Source organism: Lonchura striata, chromosome 2, assembly GCF_046129695.1.
Source record: "Lonchura striata isolate bLonStr1 chromosome 2, bLonStr1.mat, whole genome shotgun sequence".
In the NCBI taxonomy this organism is placed as follows: Eukaryota; Metazoa; Chordata; class Aves; order Passeriformes; family Estrildidae; genus Lonchura; species Lonchura striata.
In genome coordinates, this window is record NC_134604.1 from 18,276,657 (window position 1) to 18,294,249 (window position 17,593).

Consider the following 17,593-nt stretch of genomic DNA (forward strand, 5'->3'; position numbering starts at 1 on the left):
AGCCAGGGATGAGGTGACACCTGGAAAAAGTGGTGACTTGTGCTTGGGGATGGCGGTGGTTGGTACCCAGGGATGGGCTGGCATGCCCCAAAAAGGTGACTGGCACCATGGAATGGAGGTTATTGGTACCCAGGGATGGCAGTGGCTGCCATCCCCCAACTTCATGGCACTTGAGGGACATAGGGCAGAGCATCACTGATCCCAAGGGAAGAGCTGCTTAGGTTTGAAAACCCTACAGAGCCAAATCCAACCTCTGGCTTTAATACTTCCCAAGAGGACAGAATGTGATGGTTTTTTTTCCCTCCTGAGTGATTTCCTGACAGAGGCTGAGTGATTGAGGCAATACAGGATTGGACTGGATACAGGATCTCCTGTTTTGGGAGATGGTGCCAGCCAGGGGCTTTTCTGGATGCACAAGGAAGTTTTACATGCCAGGATGATGCTGTTTGTTGCAGAAGTGTTTGCTCATTGCATTGGGATGCATGGAAGCAGATACAGTTTATTTCCAAGCCTTTTAGCTGACGATCTGTTAAAATTATTAAGCTTGGGAATTCACCATGCACTGTCCCCGTGGACCAGTGGCTCCCACTATGTCCCAGCTCCCTCTAGTGGGATCTGCCCTGGGAACAAGCATACAGGGAAAGAAAAGGTGCAGAAATTCCAGATTCTTTCAAACTGAGAATGCTGATTTCAAGATTCAGGTAGCTCCTGGCACAATGCTACTGTGATGCCCTAGAGAATCACCCATCAGGAGCTGGCAGCAGGAACGAGCTGTAATTGAAGGAAAAACAACTTGTACTTATTTACTCTTATAATTTTGGTGTGTTTAGGAGGGGTGGAAATAATTTTGCTCGAGGCAGGGCTAGCTCCTCCTTCAGCAGCTGCAGGAAGACCCTGAGCAGCAAATCCTACTCCCAAAGTGGTCTTTCGCCCCCCTAAATCTGGATATTTTTTGCCCCAGAATAGGGTCTCAGGGACAAAATCCCTGCTGCAGCTCACTCAGGCTATAGCGGGTGCTAGCACAACCCATTACACCAAAGAAAGGGAGAAACACTGAGTGCTGTGGGTGTGGGAATTTTGGGATGATCTCTGGGGATGCAGAGATCCTTCTCCCCATGGGATGTGATTTTAGCATCCCAGACAGTGGTGGTGACAGCAGGAGGAACACCCTCCCACACTGACCCAATCACCAGGGTTTGGGAGCGTGGAGGGAGTCCTCAGAGTGGCTGGAAACATCATCATTCCATGCACTGATTTGTGCACAGCCTCAGCCCGGGCTCAAGGGCCAGAATCTGTGTGATGGCTGTGATCCCTCATGGAATGTACATTCCTACTCTCCCTTTGGACTTTGTTTGTTTTAAAAATGGATGTTTTAGGACTTTCCTCCATCGATGCCTCTTTGTTTGCGGGGGTGGATGCAGGACACAATATACCATGGCCTTTTCTCAAATATTTTAGGATGTTTTAAAATCCCTGGGGATGCGCAAACTCCCCCTGCATCGATAATCCTGTGCAGGGAAAAGTAAAATGATGGGGTTTCTCCCTGAGCCTCATTAAAAAATAAAATCAAGATGGGAGAGTTCCCATCCTTCTTCAGGGTTGTATTTCCAGTGTCGGAAGGAAAGCTGGGGGAAAAGGCCTTTCCTTGGCCCCCATCTCAGGTTTGGGGTGCTGCTGAATCACCCCCAGACCCCTGGTGCCAGATCCTCTCCACCTTTGGGTTTTCAGGAGCATTTTGCCACGCTGGCACAAACCTTGGAATGGGGGATGAGTCCCTTGGCTGCATCCCAAGGAACTGGCACGCGTTTCCCAGGAGGGTTTGGGGTTTTGGGGGAAGAAACGCTCAGGTTGGGAAAAAAAAAACAACAGAGGCTGGTCCGAAGGGGAATCTAAAGGTGTTTACAAAGAGCCGCGCTGCTAAAAATAGCCGGCTCATATTTTAGACGGCCCTAAAAATAGGCAGCGCTGTTGGAGTGGCCAAACACTCCCAGGAATTTCCTGTGGGCTGTGGGCCGCTTGCAGGGGGGTCCGGGCTCGGCTGGCCGCATCGCTCCGGGGTTTGCATCCCCGGGTGATGGAGAGGTGACCCCCCCCGGCCCCCCGAAAGCACGGCGGGATTCGGCTGCTTCCCAACCGGGCAGGACGGGCTTAACCCTTCCCCCGCCATCCTCTCACATCCCGAGGGGCTGGGAGAAGCGCAGCCTCTCCGGCCGGCCCCGAAGTCTCCTTGCAGCGTTCCCGGGACACGGCCGGCTGAAGGGACTGAGCCAAGGGTGGCGTTCGGGGAGTGGGAAAGGCTCTCCTGCCGCGGAGGGATCGCCCTGCTCGCCCCGGGGACAGGCGGGCCCGGGGGAGGGCTCGGGGCGGTGCTGCGGGCGGAGCCGCCGGGCCGCGGCAGCGCCGGGGCTGGACCGGGCCGGGACCGCGGCTGGAGCGCGGCTGGGATGGCCCGAGGAACGGGAATGGGGTGGCCAGAGGAGTGGGAATGGGGTGGCCAGAGGAGTGGGAATGGGGTGGGCAGAGGAACGGGAATGGGATTGCCAGAGGAGTGGGAATGGGATGGCCAGAGGAGTGGGAATGGGGTGGCCAGAGGAGTGGGAATGGGGTGGGCAGAGGAACGGGAATGGGGTGGCCAGAGGAGTGGGAATGGGGAATGGGATTGCAAACCAGAGGGATTTGGGATTGCAATGCAGTTGGACCCAGGTTTGCATTCCTGGTGGGTCCCACATTGCACGAGGAATGGGGTTGGGATTGCAGCTCAAATGAAGCTGGGATTGCAAGAGGAATGGGGTTGGGATTGCAGCTCCATGAACCTAGAATTGCAAGAGGAATGGGGTTGGGATTACAGCTCAAATGAAGATGGAATTGCAAGAGGAATGGGGTTGGGATTACAGCTCAAATGAAGCTGGAATTGCAAGAGAAATGGGGTTGGGATTGCAGCTCAAATGAAGCTGGAATTGCAAGAGGAACGGGGTTGGGATTTCAGCTCAAATGAAGCTGGAATTTGGTGCAATGTGGTTGGACCCAGGTTTGCATCCCTGCTGGGTCCAGGATTGCAGGAGGAATTATTGGGATTACAACCCAGATAGATCTGGGGTTACAGCCCAAACAGGTCCAAAACTGTGAGCCAGATGGGTCCAAGATTCCAGCAGGAGTGGTTCTGAGGTTGCAGCCCAAATGGATGGACCCAGGTTGACTTCCCTGTTGGGTCTGAGATTGCAACAGGAATGGGGTAGGGATTGCAAAAAGAATGGGTTTGGGGTTGCAGCACAGATGGATTAGGGGTTGCAATGTGTCTGGACCCAGGTTTGAATCCTTGGTGGGTCTGTGACTAGAACCCAAATGGTTCTAGAATTGCAAAGGAATGGGTTTGAGATCACAGCTAGATGGGAATGGAGTTAGAACCCAAATGGGCGCAGGATCCCAACACATATGGGGGGCCCAGAATGGCAAATAAACAGGTCTGGGATCACAACCTAGTGTTGCAGCCCATCTGGGCCTGGATTTGCAATCCAGGGGGGTTTGGGATTATAATCCAAAAGCACCCAGGACTGCAAACAGAAGGGTCTGGAATTGAAATCCAGATGGACCTAGATTAGCAACCCATTTTGTTCTGGGGTTGGAACCCAAATAAAACATGGATTGCAATAGAAGCATGTTTGCAATAGGATTCTAGCAGAGCCCAGGATTTTATCCCTGATGGATCCCTGATTACAATGTAGATATGCCCAGCATTGCAACTGAGATGGGTTTGGGATTGCAGCACAAATGTGTCTGGGATTACCACCAAAATGAATCTGGGATTGGAGCTCAGAGGAGCCCAGGTTTTCAATCCAGGTGGCTCTGGAATTGCAATGCAGATGGATCCAAGCTTGCAACAAAACCGCTTCTAGGATGGTAGCCTAAAGGAATCTGACATTACAGCAGAAATGGGTCTGGGATGGGATCCCAGAAGATCTCAGGACTGCAACCCGAGCAGATCTGGGATTGCAAACCAAATAAACCCAGCATTCCAACAGCTGGGATGACCTGGGCACTGCAGTTGCGGGAGCAGGAGCTGCTGCTGCCTTGAGAGCAGCCTGGTTACCTGGCTGCAATTAGCGTTCCCTCCTCGCTGATCCCTGGGTGCATTGACAGCTCTTGCAGCTCCCATTACCTGCTCCGAGTGGTCCGTTCTCTGCCACGCACCCTTCCCGGGGTGGGATGCTCATCATCCTCACTTCCAAGAGGAAATTTACTGGCTGCAACGAGAGGATGGAGCCCTGCTGCACGCCGTTGCTGTGGAAACGGGGTGAGCGGCTAATTAGATTTAATTAAGGAAGCAGGAGGGGAGCATTACAAACAGATATGGGCAGGATGCATCACCCGGCCGGCACGGGTGTGGGTGCTGAGGTGATGATGGCATGGGGGGAAAGGGGACGTGCCTCAGTTTCCCTGCCCGCAAGGTCAAGGAGGGGGATACTGACAGGAATGGAGTCCCTAAGGATGCTGAGCACCGCAGCATCACCCGTGCGTCCCCCTTCCCCAAAAAAATCACAGGCCCCAAGAAAGCATCAGCTCCCCCCACCCCAACCCCCAGCATCCTCCCTGGGCAAAGCGTTTCCCGCATCATCCCTCGGCGGGATCCGGCGCTGCCCGCATCCGCGCGTGTCTGTGTGGGCACGGCTCTGCCTCCCGCCCGTGCCTGGCCAGCTCCGGGGGCCGGGGACCCTCGCGTCGCCGCGGACGCAGGCGCAGCCTCGCAGCCCGCTGCCGCTCTGCGGGAGGGCTTTTCCTACATCCCCGTACTTCCACATCCACACCGAAGCCCGGCGATATAAATAGCGCCTCGCTTTTATTCCCCTCCCCGCCGCATCCCGGCGCAGCGTTCCGGCTCGGGGCGGACACCTGGGGATAGAGGCAGAGAGGGATAGAGAAGGGAATTTCTGCGCGATTCCTTGGGCCGCGTGGGACGGACCGACCCCCGGGAGCCGCATGCTGCAGATGGTGAGGACTCTGGCGCAGTTCACCATCGCGCTGGAGGACATGCGAGACATCGGCGACGGCATCGACGCGGCCTTCGCCACCTCCGGGCTCAGCGGCGCGGCCGAGGAGCTGCCGGAGAAGGGCTGCGGCAGCCGCGGCGGCTCCGAGGTGATGGCAAAAGGGGTCCCGGGGTGCAGCGGGGGGTCGCCGGTGGGATGTGGGGCTGCGGTGGGGGCGCACGGATGCGTCACGTTTGGACACGTGTGTGCAGAACCCGGCACCTGTGGGGTCTGCGAGGCAATTGCCGTGGCAACCGTGCCTCCATCCTCATCCTCAGCTCGACACCCCCGGCATTCTCTGGATCGCGGGGAGGGGGGATGCTCCCACCCGGAGAGGGTGATGGGGGAGCTGGAGCCATCTCTGCCACCGCCCCCCCAGTGCTGATTTACACGGCGGAGGCATGGGCTGGTGGGAAATACTCCGATTCCCAGGGCAGGGGCTGATCCCGAGGGTACTGAGCGTCCCGGGGAAGGCAGGATGAGGCCAAGGTGAGGTGGGGGCGTCCCCAGGGAGAGCAGATGGAGACTGAAGCATCTTCAGCCCCCCCAGCGGAGAGGCTTTGCTGGGGTAAGGAATGCAGTGGGGCACATCTTGCTTTTGCCCATGGATGGCTTTGCCCTGCTGGGATGGTGTCTTTCCCCCAGCTCTGCTCATCCCAGTGGGAATTTGCCCCTGCCGGGGTAATAGTGGTGCTGTAACGGGGGTAAAAATCCTCTTGCCAGTAGTTGGGCCTCATCCTGTGTGTCCCCACTGCTGCAAATCCCCAGCTGCTGGTGCAGCTGAGCCTGTGCTGCCCCTGGGTCTGACCCTTTGCTGTGGTGCTGAGCTGGGAAAGCTCCAGGAAAAAAAGGACCAGCAGGGAGCTACAGACTCGGTGAGGGTTGGGGAAACTGAGGCAGTTCGGGGCATCAGGTTCCCTTAAGCTCCATCCTCCAGTGAGTGCCCATCCGTCCGTAATTACAACAAATTTAATCCAGCAGTGAGAGTGTTTATAAGCTCTCTAACCAAGTGGGGAGGTCTCAGCTGGTGTTCCCGATATCACCATGGTTTCCTGATTCCTGGAGAGCCTTGGACCCGTCACCAACATTTGGCTGTAGACAAGGGTTTCCTCCATGCTTGATTCCATCAGCAGCCTGGTGGGGAGCAGGGAAACCGAGGCACAGCTCTGTTCTAGAGCAGGATCTGGCCAGGATCCCTCTCCATTGCTCCCTGGGGACCACGAGGGCCATGGTGGCCTCTCTCCATGGTGAGGATGGTCAAACTTCTTCCTGTGGCTGCAGAGCAGCTTCACAGCTCATCGTGTCCCCACTGGGGAGGACACGGCCCCACGTGTCCAGGGGACAGGGGCTCATCCCACAAGACTGAGGACATTTGGGATGTCTCACATCCAGGGTCTCTGGAGATTCTGCACATGAAAAACCTTTGGGGTGTCTGTGCACCCAGGGCATCTCTGCACAAAAAGCTTTTGGGATATCTCTGCACGTGGAGTCTCTCCTTCACATGCAAAACCTTCGGGGTGTCTCTGCACCCAGAATCTCTGGAGTGTATCCAAACACAAAACTTCTGGGGTATCATTGCACCTCTGGAGCACAGTGATGGAGAAAATGTTTGGGGCCCAGGGCCCTTGGGGCATCTCCCACCGAAATCTCCTGGGGTGTCTCCCACCCAGCAGCCTTGAAGCATTCCGCACCCATAACTCTGCACTCAGAGCCTGGAACATCTCACACCCAGAACTTTTGGCGTGCCTCACGCCCTGGGCTCTGGAGCATTGGGCCCCCAGGCTGAGCTGCAGGCAATGCACGCAAGAGGAGTCCCTGAGCCCCACGGCCAAGAAGACCCCGACCCATCTGTTTCCTAAGGCTGGCGGCCCATCCCACACGGCCAGCCGCCCGTGCCGCCTGCCGTGGGGCACAGCCCAGCCCCAGGGTGCCCGCGGTGCTGGGCGGGAGGCGAATTCCTGCGGGCCCGCTCGAGCGGAGCCGCTGGAGAGGCAGAGGGCTCCGGCACCGACCCATGTAGGGCTGTGAGCTCCAGGGCGGGCTCCTGACGCGGCCGCGGAGGAAACCAGGCGTCTGTGCGCTCGGTGTCATGTACTTCCTAATCCTCCCGGATTCCTCCATCGGGGTGGAGAGGCAGCGCAGGGGAGCTGGACGCCAGGCGGGCTCCTCCGGTGCTCAGCCTCCCCAGCCAGCCCCAGCGCCGGCCCCGAGCGCCGGCACGCAGCTCCCCCGCCCCGGGTCACCCCAAAACACTCGTGTGTCTTTCCCCCCCGGGCAGGACATGAGGAAACACGTCATCATGACCCTGCTGGACACCGAGCAGTCCTACGTGGAGTCCCTGCGCACCTTGATGCAGGTAAGGTGGCACGGCACGGGGTGTGACACCCCAAACCGTGGCACGGGCACCGTGGTCACCCCAAGTCTGTAGCAGGGGCTGTGCCAGGAGCTGTTTGGCACCGGGGTGGATTGGGTGACGGGGGATTTTGGGGACAGCAGGGGCAGAAGTGGGAGCGCTGTGACAGCGGTGTCAAGAACGGGGTGTGGGAGTTACCTCCATGCCCAAAGAAAGCCCCTGACATTCCCCGTGTGTTGTCACCTGGCACGTAGTGTGTCCCCAAGTCTCTACCTCTGCTTGCCTTCCGAAAGCTCCTTCTCGTGTTGCACCCCATCGCCTGATGGCCCTGCCATGACGGGGGACCCCTGAAATCCCCCATTCCCTTGTGTTCCCATTTCCTGCTCGGATCATCACCTGCAGACCTGAGCCAAAGGTTTTTCTCAGGCTTTTTTGCTGAGCTGGTTCCAAACCCCCTGGAGCAGCCTGGCCCGAGGGTCCTCCCCACGTTTCAGATGTTAATGAAGGTGTTTCAGCAGGTTAATGATGGTCAACGCCCTGGAGACGTCACCTGGCCGAGGTGTGGCTTGTCCAACCACACCCCTGCTGGGGGGAAACACCACAAACTGGGAGCTCTGCAAAAGCAGTGCCTGTGGGACCTCTGTGACAGTCCTCAAGGGCATGGGGCACTCCATCCCAACACTGCCGTGGGCTCTTCCCGTAAATGCCCCACAGTGTCCCCCCATGGTGGGCACAGATGTGCTGCAGGAGGGAAGGACCCACCGGCTGCTGCCAGTGCAGACCTTGGCTTTGAGGGGCAAGAGGACCCTGGCTCTGGGGCTGATTTTGGGGGGAGCTGTACGGGGTCACCCTGCTGGTCTTGGCATGGAGAGAGTCTGTCCCGTGGTCTGTGCATCCTCTGAGGTGGGAGGGACACCGGTGGGGGGCCACAGGGTGTTAATGCCTGAGCTCTTGTCCATGGGACCTGTCCTGACACAGTGCCACCAGGGGAAACGTGGCTTTCTGGCAGGGATCAGAGGGCTCCAGGTATCCCCAGCTCCCTGTCCCAGCTGGGACAAGGTGCTCAGATCCTTGACGTGTCTTGGTGGCACTTAACATGGGACAAAGACCACCTTGGAGCATCATCTTCCAGCCAAGTCAGGTGGTGCATGGGCAAACCCTGCCTGCTGTCCCTGTGTGCTGCAGCAAGGGCTGTCTCCATGCTCTTCTGCCCAGTGTGGCAAGCACAGGATGCATGGCACAGTCCATCCCAGCTCCTGCTGGAGATGCTGGACACAGCAGGGTAGGTGAAGGGGATTAACACCCTCAGGATGGATTTGGTCCTTCTAATTTGGGTCTCCACGAGATATCTGGCATCAGCTTGAGGAACCTGATCCTTGGGGGATTACTCCTTTGCCCGCTTGGTTGGAGAGGTCTGAAGCCGCTAGAGGTGGGTCCTGTCCTAAAAGCTCAGCTCCGTGGTCCTCCACACGTCCTGAAAGCCACCAGCGCCCTGTATGGTCAGGCTGAGGGGATGGCAAGGCTTGAGACGACCTTCCACATCTTGCTGCATCCCCTGCAAATCCATCTCTCCCATTCCAGGGGCACTCCTCCACTCTGCAGCTCTGCCCCATGGATGGAGGAAAGAGGTTTCATAGCAGAGCCACCCACCCAGCCTTGCTGAGGACCCGCTGGCCCTGAGTATTGCTTATTGGCCATTGTGTGGTGGTCTAGGGCATCTCAGTGAATGCATCCTGCTGGTCCAGCCCCTCCTGCTTCCAAACATCCTAAATCCTATCAGGAACACTCTGGCATTTGGATCCCAGGGTCGTGTTGCTGAGTTTTCCAAGCTAGGTCAGGCAGATGGGGGTGGTGAAAGCTCATGACAGCGAAGATGGCTCTGAAGGACCTGGGAGAGAGGATCCTGTCCCAACCTGTCCTGCAGGTTCCTTGTGCAGACATGTCCCCCTCCCCACAGAGCTGTGGGCATTCACTGGGTGCGATGGGACCCAGGGAGGCTGGGTTGCAAAACCTGTCTGGTCCTGTTGGCGGGCTCCACAGCCCAGCATCCCCTGGAGGAACCCCTGGCTGCAGGGTGCCATCCATCTCCGTATTCACATGGGCTGAGAGACCCAAACTGGCTGGGGAGGGAGAGGAAACCTCCATGGATCCTCTGCTTGCCCGCAGGGTTACATGAAGCCACTGAAGCAGCCGGAGAACTCCCTGCTATGTGACCCTTCGCTGGTGGACGAGATCTTCGACCAGATCCCCGAGCTGCTGGAGCACCACGAGCAGTTCCTGGAGCAGATCCACGACTGTGTGCAGAACTGGCACGAGAAGCAGAAAGTGGGCGACCTCCTGGTGCAGTCGGTAGGTCCTGGCGGGGCAATTCCCCCCGGGAATGCGGGTGTGCCCACTCCTGGGCACGGCCCTAGAGCAGAGGTTTCAGAACAGGAGGCAGGGGAGTGATGAAAGGATGGGCCAAGTAGGCCTGGGATGGAGAACAGGAGACGATCTCCAGGCCTGCTGTCTGCTTAGCATAAGGGTGGGAGCTGCTGCTCCCGGCTGGCTCTGCAGCTCCGCGTTTCTGCCTCGGGAGCACAAACATCAGGGCTGAAAAATCGAGGTGGGCGGACAGCGGGTGAGCCCTCCCTGCACCAGCCCAGAGCCAGAGTTAACCCTTGGGGCAGCTTCTTCCAGGCTCTCCCAGTATGTCCATGATTGTTGCTGGACCTAGCCTTGTTTTTCCCCCGCAGTTCTCCAAGGATGTGCTGGTGAACATCTACTCTGCCTACATTGATAACTTCCTCAATGCCAAGGATGCCGTCAGGATCGCCAAGGAAGCCCGGCCGGCTTTCATGAAGTTCCTGGAGGTGGGTCCTGCTTCTGTCTCCATAGATCCTGGCCACAAGCTGAATCAGGGCAGGATTGGAGTTCAGGGAGTAACTTTATTGCCAGACTGGGAATTTTGCCCCCACCTTCTTGGTTTTATTGCAAAGAGGGTCAGTTGGGATGAACTGGAATTGCTCCGGATGGTGTGGAAGTTCGAACCCCAAACCAAAATGGGTTACCCTGGCTTAGTGGGAGGCTGTGTCCCACCGAGGGGCCCATCCTTGACCCTCATGGGTGTTTTGCAGCAAAGCATGCGGGAGAACAAGGAGAAGCAGGCCCTGTCTGACCTGATGATCAAGCCTGTGCAGAGGATCCCGCGATACGAGCTGCTGGTGAAGGTGGGTGACACCAGGGTGGCCGTGTCACACCAGCACGGGGGAGGCTACTGATCCTTCTCGCCTCCACTCAGCTTTCCGGGCTCTCAGGTCTCTCCTGACCCCTTTTCCCACCCTTTGTCACAAAGTTGGTGTCCCCAGGTGTGCACCTGGCTCTACCCTCCTGGGGATGGTCACTCTGAGGACAGTCACCCAGCTGCCCCACCACGCCATGGTCCCCTTACCCTCAGCCTTTCTGCTGGGCTTGTCCACCTCCCTCCTTGGGGCTGGTTTCCATCCCCAGCAGCCAGAGCAGTGTGGGAGGGGCTGGAGCAGTGACAGTGCCAGTGTCCAGGCATTGCCAGAGGTGACAGCCCAGCTCTGTCCCCGTGGCAGGACCTGCTGAAGCACACACCAGAGGACCACCCTGACCACCCTTTCCTCATCGACGCCCAGCGCAACATCAAGCAGGTGGCCGAGAGAATCAACAAGGGCATGAAGAGCGCGGAGGAGGTGGAAAGGAACGCCCGGATCGTGCAGGAGATTGAGTCCCACATTGAAGGGATGGAGGATGTACGTAGTGGGGGCCTTGGATGGGGGCACCCTCCTTCTCCACAAAATGTCCTCATTTCTGCTCTTTTGGGTCACCCCAGGCTGGGTCACTTGTTTTCTCCTCCAAGTCCCACTTTCCTCATTCTCATTTGTTTTTTGTGGGCCCCTGAGGGTTCGGGAAGGGGCTGGGGTCCCAATTCTAAGCTGGGGGATGCAGGGGCAGGGATGAAGGACACAAAGCTCCCCGTAGAGGCTTCCCACTCACGAGTCTCCTTGTCCCAACAGCTCCAGGCTCCGCTCCGCAGGTTCCTGCGCCAAGAGATGGTTGTGGAAGTGGTAAGAGCGGGGTCTGTGGGGCCATGGGACCACACCCTGGGTGGGCAGTGGGAGGCTGTGATTGCAGGTCATGGGGTGCCTGTGTGACCATGGGAGGTGATGGATGGAGCAGACAGATGGAAGGGCAAGGCAGCACATGGAGAAACCGAGACAGGGCCCTCTCCCAGCATTGGCACAGAGGAGGGATGGTCACTAACCCCCTGGTGTCTCCCACTGCTCCACAGAAGGCAGTGGGTGGGAAGAAGGACCGCTCCTTCTTCCTGTTCACGGACCTGCTGGTGTGCACCACGCTGAAACGCAAGTCGGGCTCGCTCCGCCGCAGCTCCATGAGCCTGTGAGTACCACCAGGCTTGGGGACACCCCCTGGCTGTCCCTGCCTGCTGGCGTGGCTTTAGGGGGCTGTGGCTGTGGGTGCAGCTCGGCCATCCCCCCCAACCTCCCAGGTACACGGCGGCCAGTGTGATCGACACCGCCAGCAAGTACAAACTGCTCTGGAAGCTGCCCCTGGAGGATGTGGACATTGTCAAAGGTCTGTCACTGCCTGCTGAAGTGTCCCATCTCATCCCAAAACCAATGTCTCCCCCTGGCTGGTAGTGCCAGGGAGGGAAAGGTTAACGCTGTGCGTGTGTCCCCACACAGGTGCCTCACAAGCCACCAACAGGGAGAGCATCCAGAAAAGCATCAGCCGCCTGGATGAAGACCTCAACACGCTGGGGCAAGTCAGCAAGCTGTCAGAGACCCTCAGCTTCCCCCACCAGGTATGGGGATGGCAGCCTTGCCGCTGTCCCCTGGTTGGATACATTCCCAGTGGGAACACACAGGATGTCCTCAGTGGGAGGGGAGAACCTGTGGCAGGGCTGGTGGCCATAAGCATCCTAAAGCCACAAAAGAGGTTGGGGCAGCCTCTGAAGGATGCCAGGGGATGGACGGGGGATTATCAAGCATGTGGCTTGTGGTGGCCTGTCCCTGAGAGCTGGTGTTGTCCCTGTCCCAAGGGCCTGGATGACGTGATCAAGGACCTGATGGCCGCCATCCACCGGGAATTGTCAGAGAAACAATCTCTGTCCTTCAGCATGGCCTTCCCCCCCAACAAGGTGGAGCTCAGCACCACCAAAGCTGACGGCACCGAGTCCTTCATCTTCGAGTTTCCCAACCCCGACGCCCGGCTCGGCTTCGAGCAAGCCTTCGAGGATGCCAAGAAAAAGCTGGGTAACAGCAGGGAGAGGGCAGGTGGACGTGGTGGTGGGCTTGTCATTCCCCACCCCCTGCCACCCCGCTTTGGTAGACCCCTTTCCTCCATCACTTCTTGATCCCCCAATCTGATTTTCCCAGCTTCCAGCAAAAACTGCCTGGACCCGGAGTTCCTCAAAGCCATCCCTATCATGAAGACACGGAGCGGGATGCAGGTACTCAAAATCTGGCTTCAGGCATCCCACAGGTCCTCCCCATCCCGGTGGTCTTGCTACCAGATGGTGACAGCTCCTGCGTCGCTCCTGAATAACCCAATCTTCTCCTCCCTGGCAGTTCTCCTGCGCTTCTCCCAGCCACGGCAGCCCAGAGAGCTCTCACGAGGTTTGGGTTTGCAACAGCGACGGCTACGTGGGGCAGGTTTGCCTGCTGAGCATCCGCAAGGAGCCCACGGTGGAGGCGTGCATCGCCGTCTGCTCCGCCAGGATCCTCTGCATTGCCTCCGTGCCCGGCCTCAAGCGCGCCTATAGGTAGGACACGCCCTGGCCCCGCGGCGCCAGCGGGCGCGGGGCGATGCTGGAGCTGCTTCTCTCCCCTCCCTCCCTCCCCGGTCGCGGCAGGGAGCGCGCGGAGCCGCTGGGCAGCCCCTCGGCGGAGCTGGGCCCGGCGCCGCCGGAGGACGCGGGGTCGCAGCCATGCCTGCACATCTCCATCTCGGGCTCGTCGCTGGAGCTCTCGGAGCCCGTGGACGGCGGCAACAGGGAGCTGGTGCCCTTTGACAGCGATGACACGGATGATGAGTCCTCGCCCAGTCCCTCCGGGACGCTGCATAGCCAAGCCAGCCACTCCACCATCTCCTCCAGCTTCGGCAGTGAGTTCTCACCAGCCTCTGCTTAAGGAAAAATACACTTTTTTGCCCCAAAATTATGGGCAGCTCTGTTGTTTTGGCCTCTCTGCCTTGTATTCCTCGAGGGAATGTGCAGGTGGAGGCTTTTGAGCCTGGGAAAAGAGATGTTTAAAGGCATTGGCCCAGCAGTGTGGTACTGAGATGGGGGGGACTTTGGGTGAAGCCTCGTGGGTTTTGGGGCTCAGCATCCCTGTGCCATCCCCTGGGCTTGACGCCACCCATGGTCTCTTCCCCATGCCTTTGGAGAGTGTTGGATGGTCGTGGTCTGACCCATTCCTTCCTCCTCCTCTTCCTCCTCTGCAGATGAAGAGATCTCAAGCTGCAAGGAGGCGGCAGTGGAGACGACGAGCTCAGAGGAAGAGCAGGAGCCTGGTTTCATGCCCATCACTGGCACCTACGGGCAGAGCCGGCACGGCGAGAGCCCCACGGACGGGCGGGCCCTGCGCCGCTCCAGCCGCGGCTCCTTCACCCACGGCAGCCTCGAGGACCTCCTCAGCCTTGACCCCGAAGCCCATCAGAGCTCCATGTGGCTGGGCACCGAGGATGGCTGGTAGGTTCCCCAGCATGGGAATTCCTGCACGGGAAGGACGCCAGTCCTGGGGGAGCCTCAAGCTTTGCTCTCCTCCTTCAGCATCCACGTGTACCAGTCCTCGGACAACATCCGGAACAGGAAGAACAGCATGAAGATGCAACACGCTGCTGCTGTCATGTGCATTCTGTAAGTGAGGAAGGGAGATTTTCAGCTCTGGGTGGGGCAGGGCAGGGGATTTTGGCCTTCTGCAGCTGGATGTCAAAGGTGGTTTGTGCCCACAGGTACCTGGATAACCAGGTTTTTGTGTCATTGGCCAACGGGGAGCTTGTTGTGTACCAGCGAGAAGCAGGTGAGGTTCGATTTGGGATGTCAAAAACGCATCCCCAAAGTGGTGGCTGTTGGAGGGTGGCTTGGGCTACCTCTGCAGAGGGATGCTCAGGGTGGCTTCCCTCCTTCCATGGAAAGGGATATCCCTGGAAGGATGCTGGAGACACCACACTCAGAGGCAGGTGGATGTGGGCGCTTTTCTCCTGGTTCCTGCAGGCCACTGGAACCCCATGGTGGCATCAGTTTAATGTCCCCTCTGAGAGGTGACCTGGAGAAAGTTGTCTTCAGCCACAACACCCCACTGTCCATATGGAGTTGGATTTGTTTTTGAGAATGCTTTAACTACCCACCCCACTCTCCCCACCCTCTCAGGTCGCTTCTGGGACCCCCAGAACTCCAAGTCCCTGTCCCTGGGCTCTCCGGGAAGCCCCATCACCAAGATGGTGGCAGTGGCAGGGAAGCTGTGGTGCGGCTGCCAAAACCGAGTCATGGTCCTCAACACCACCACGCTGGCACAGGAGGTACGGTGGGTGGCAGCCAGAGGGCGCGGCGGGAGGTGTGACGGGCACCAGTGGCATCACCGGTGGCATCACCGGTGGCATCACTGGTGGCATCTGTCCCCCCGCAGCACACGCTCCAGGTGGGGCAGGACGGCGGGCGCAGCGTCACCTGCATGGTGAGCACGGGCAGCGGCGTGTGGGTCGCGCTGCAGGGCAGCGCCCAGGTCCGGCTGTACCACGCCACCACCTACGAGCAGCTGGCGGAGGCAGACGTCACCCCCCCGGTGCACAAGATGCTCGCCGGTAAGGGACACCCGTGGTGTGTATCCAATGGGTGCCAGTGCTGGCTCCCGGGGGTGCCAGCAGCCCTGGAAAATGCCCTGAAGCACCCAGTGCTGGGAAATCTAGGATGCTGGGTTTGGGGGAGGAGATACAAGTTCCTTGTGCTCATGTTAGGGAGCTGGGTAATCCCATATGGAAATAGGGCAGCCCCTGGGGAAATGGATAAATGTTGGAACAGGGCAGTAATCCCATAATCACAGAATTGTGTAATTCCTGAATGGTTTCTGTTGGAAAGGACCTTAAAGATCATCTAATTCCAATCCCCTGCCATGGCAGGGACACCTTCCACTATCCCAGGGTGCTCCAAGCCCTGTCCAGCCTGGCCTTGGACTCTTCCAGGGATCCAGGGTCAGCCACAGCTTCTCTGGGTGCCTTGTGCCAGGGCCTCCCCACCCTTACAGCCAGGAATTCCTTCTCTATCCTCTCTCAGTTGGAAGCCATTCCCTCTTGTCCTATCAACCCAATGTGATGCCACCAGCTGGGAAGGGGGGGTTGTGAGCTCCCTTCGCCATGTCCCGTGTGCCACAGATCCCCCTGGGAATGGATCCCTGTGGGTGGGGGGTTTCCCCGCGCTGTGTGGGGCAGGACAAGGCACCGATGGCAGGGATGCCCGGCAGGCTCGGATGCCATCATCCGGCAGCACAAGGCCGCCTGCCTGCGGATCACGGCGCTGCTGGCCTGCAAGGACCTGCTGTGGATTGGGACCAGCGCCGGTGTGGTGCTCACCCTGGCGGTGTCACCCAAGGCAGCTCCCACGCTAGTGGGGCTGTCCCAGGGCCACACCGGCCACGTGCGCTTCCTCACGGCCATCGAGCTGCCTGACGGCTTTGACGTCCTCTTCCCCCTGCTCAGGGACACGGGTAGGTGGGGTGGCTGGCATGTCGCAGTCGTGGCAGCGCACCGGGTTTGTGGGGCTGGGAATGCTGTTCTGGATGACCAGGAAGTGTTGGTGTCCCCGTTGAGTTCTTGCCTTCTTAAAATCCAGGGTGAAAAACTGGCAGTGGAGGATGGGGGAAACTGGGTACTCAGCTGCTCTCTACCAGCATGGGCAACCGCAGATTTCCCAGAGAGACCCAAATTCCCACGGTGTCACCCAGCTTCGAGGCGGGGCAGGGATGGGGAGAAGGAGGAAATGGGATGGGAGCTGGCAGTTTTGAAAGGAAGAGCTAATTTGGGTTACAGTGGCCACTCTGGGGTGGGAGGGGCTATCGGGATGAGAGGAGGTTTTTGGGGCCGGGATGCGGTGCCTGGGAAAGCGGTGGAGGGTTGATGCTGAGGTGTCGCTGGTGGGATCCGGTGGGGACCAGCGGAGTTGTGGTGACAGCACTGCGGGGGGGTCTGCGCTTGGCAGGGGCCGAGAAGCCGAGCGAGGCCGAGAAACGAGACCCGTCCCGCCCTCGTGCCCCCGCCCTGGCCCTGTCCAAGCCCAAGATGTTGGTGATCAGCGGCGGGGACGGCTACGAGGATTTCCGGCTGACCAGCAGCAGCGAGACCGTGGGCCGGGACGACAGCACCAACCACCTCCTCCTCTGGAGAGCGTGACCAGCCACCGGCCAGAAACGGGGGGTGCTGGCCCCCTTGTGTGCAGAAAGGGGGTCCGGCCCCCTCCCCGCCGCCCCCCGCCCCAGCACCTCTCATCTCCAGCCCGGCTGCTCTCTGTGTGCTCGGCGCTGGGGGGATGAGCCCCGCTCCCCCCGCCGTCCCCCCGGCCGCCGCGCTGGACTCGGGGGGGGACACGCAGCGCTTCGGGGGCCTCCGGAAGATGGGGAGGGGACGGGGGGTTTGCTTGGGAAGGCGCGGAGGAGGAGGACGATACCGAGCATCCCTGGGGACCGGCCGGAGGATGCCCGACAGCCAGGAACCTGCCTTGCTCGCCGGTTTTGTGTGTGCCTGCTTCACGGGGCGGGGGGGGGCGCGGGCCTGTCACCTCCCCCGGCCCCCGGGACCCCCGGCCACTCCGCGGGACCACCCCAGGGACAATCCACCCGCGGTGTCCCCCCCGGCCCGGGCCTCCCGCTAACCCGCTCGCTCCATCGCCAGCACCCAGATAGCTCTGTTTGTTTGTTCGTTTGTTTTAAATATATATATATATTATATATATATAAACATCCTTATTTATTTGGGGGTTTGGGGAGGGGTCCGGGGCATCATCACCGCTCTACCAGTCCCTCCACGCCGGAGCTGAGGGGTTAAAACTTCCCGGTTCATCGCCCCGAGGGACAGCCTGACCCCGCTGGGGCGGAGCTGGACCACGCTGGTGGAGGGGGGGAGATGATGGAGGGGAGGAGGGAAGGAAATTTGGGTCCCTCCCCTTCCTTCTCTGTGATTCCCAGTGGGATTTTGCAGC

The 17,593-nt window shown here is 59.1% G+C and overlaps 1 protein-coding gene across 1 annotated transcript in view; it reads left to right on the plus strand.

Annotated features, from left to right (window-relative positions):
• The window catches only part of ARHGEF17 (Rho guanine nucleotide exchange factor 17), a 30,098-nt gene extending 12,756 nt beyond the window's left edge, over positions 1-17,342 (plus strand). Inside the window, exons 2-21 of the mRNA XM_031505783.2 lie at positions 7,303-7,380; positions 9,544-9,726; positions 10,113-10,229; positions 10,494-10,586; positions 10,959-11,135; positions 11,400-11,450; positions 11,675-11,784; positions 11,894-11,979; positions 12,090-12,208; positions 12,446-12,659; positions 12,783-12,856; positions 12,975-13,168; positions 13,259-13,509; positions 13,849-14,095; positions 14,177-14,263; positions 14,359-14,426; positions 14,777-14,925; positions 15,033-15,207; positions 15,864-16,106; positions 16,598-17,342. Of these exons, the coding sequence (XP_031361643.2) occupies positions 7,303-7,380; positions 9,544-9,726; positions 10,113-10,229; positions 10,494-10,586; positions 10,959-11,135; positions 11,400-11,450; positions 11,675-11,784; positions 11,894-11,979; positions 12,090-12,208; positions 12,446-12,659; positions 12,783-12,856; positions 12,975-13,168; positions 13,259-13,509; positions 13,849-14,095; positions 14,177-14,263; positions 14,359-14,426; positions 14,777-14,925; positions 15,033-15,207; positions 15,864-16,106; positions 16,598-16,788 (2,907 nt within the window). The 3' untranslated portion in view covers positions 16,789-17,342. The remainder of the gene's footprint in view (positions 1-7,302; positions 7,381-9,543; positions 9,727-10,112; positions 10,230-10,493; positions 10,587-10,958; positions 11,136-11,399; positions 11,451-11,674; positions 11,785-11,893; positions 11,980-12,089; positions 12,209-12,445; positions 12,660-12,782; positions 12,857-12,974; positions 13,169-13,258; positions 13,510-13,848; positions 14,096-14,176; positions 14,264-14,358; positions 14,427-14,776; positions 14,926-15,032; positions 15,208-15,863; positions 16,107-16,597) is intronic.
• Positions 17,343-17,593: the final 251 nt, after the last annotated feature.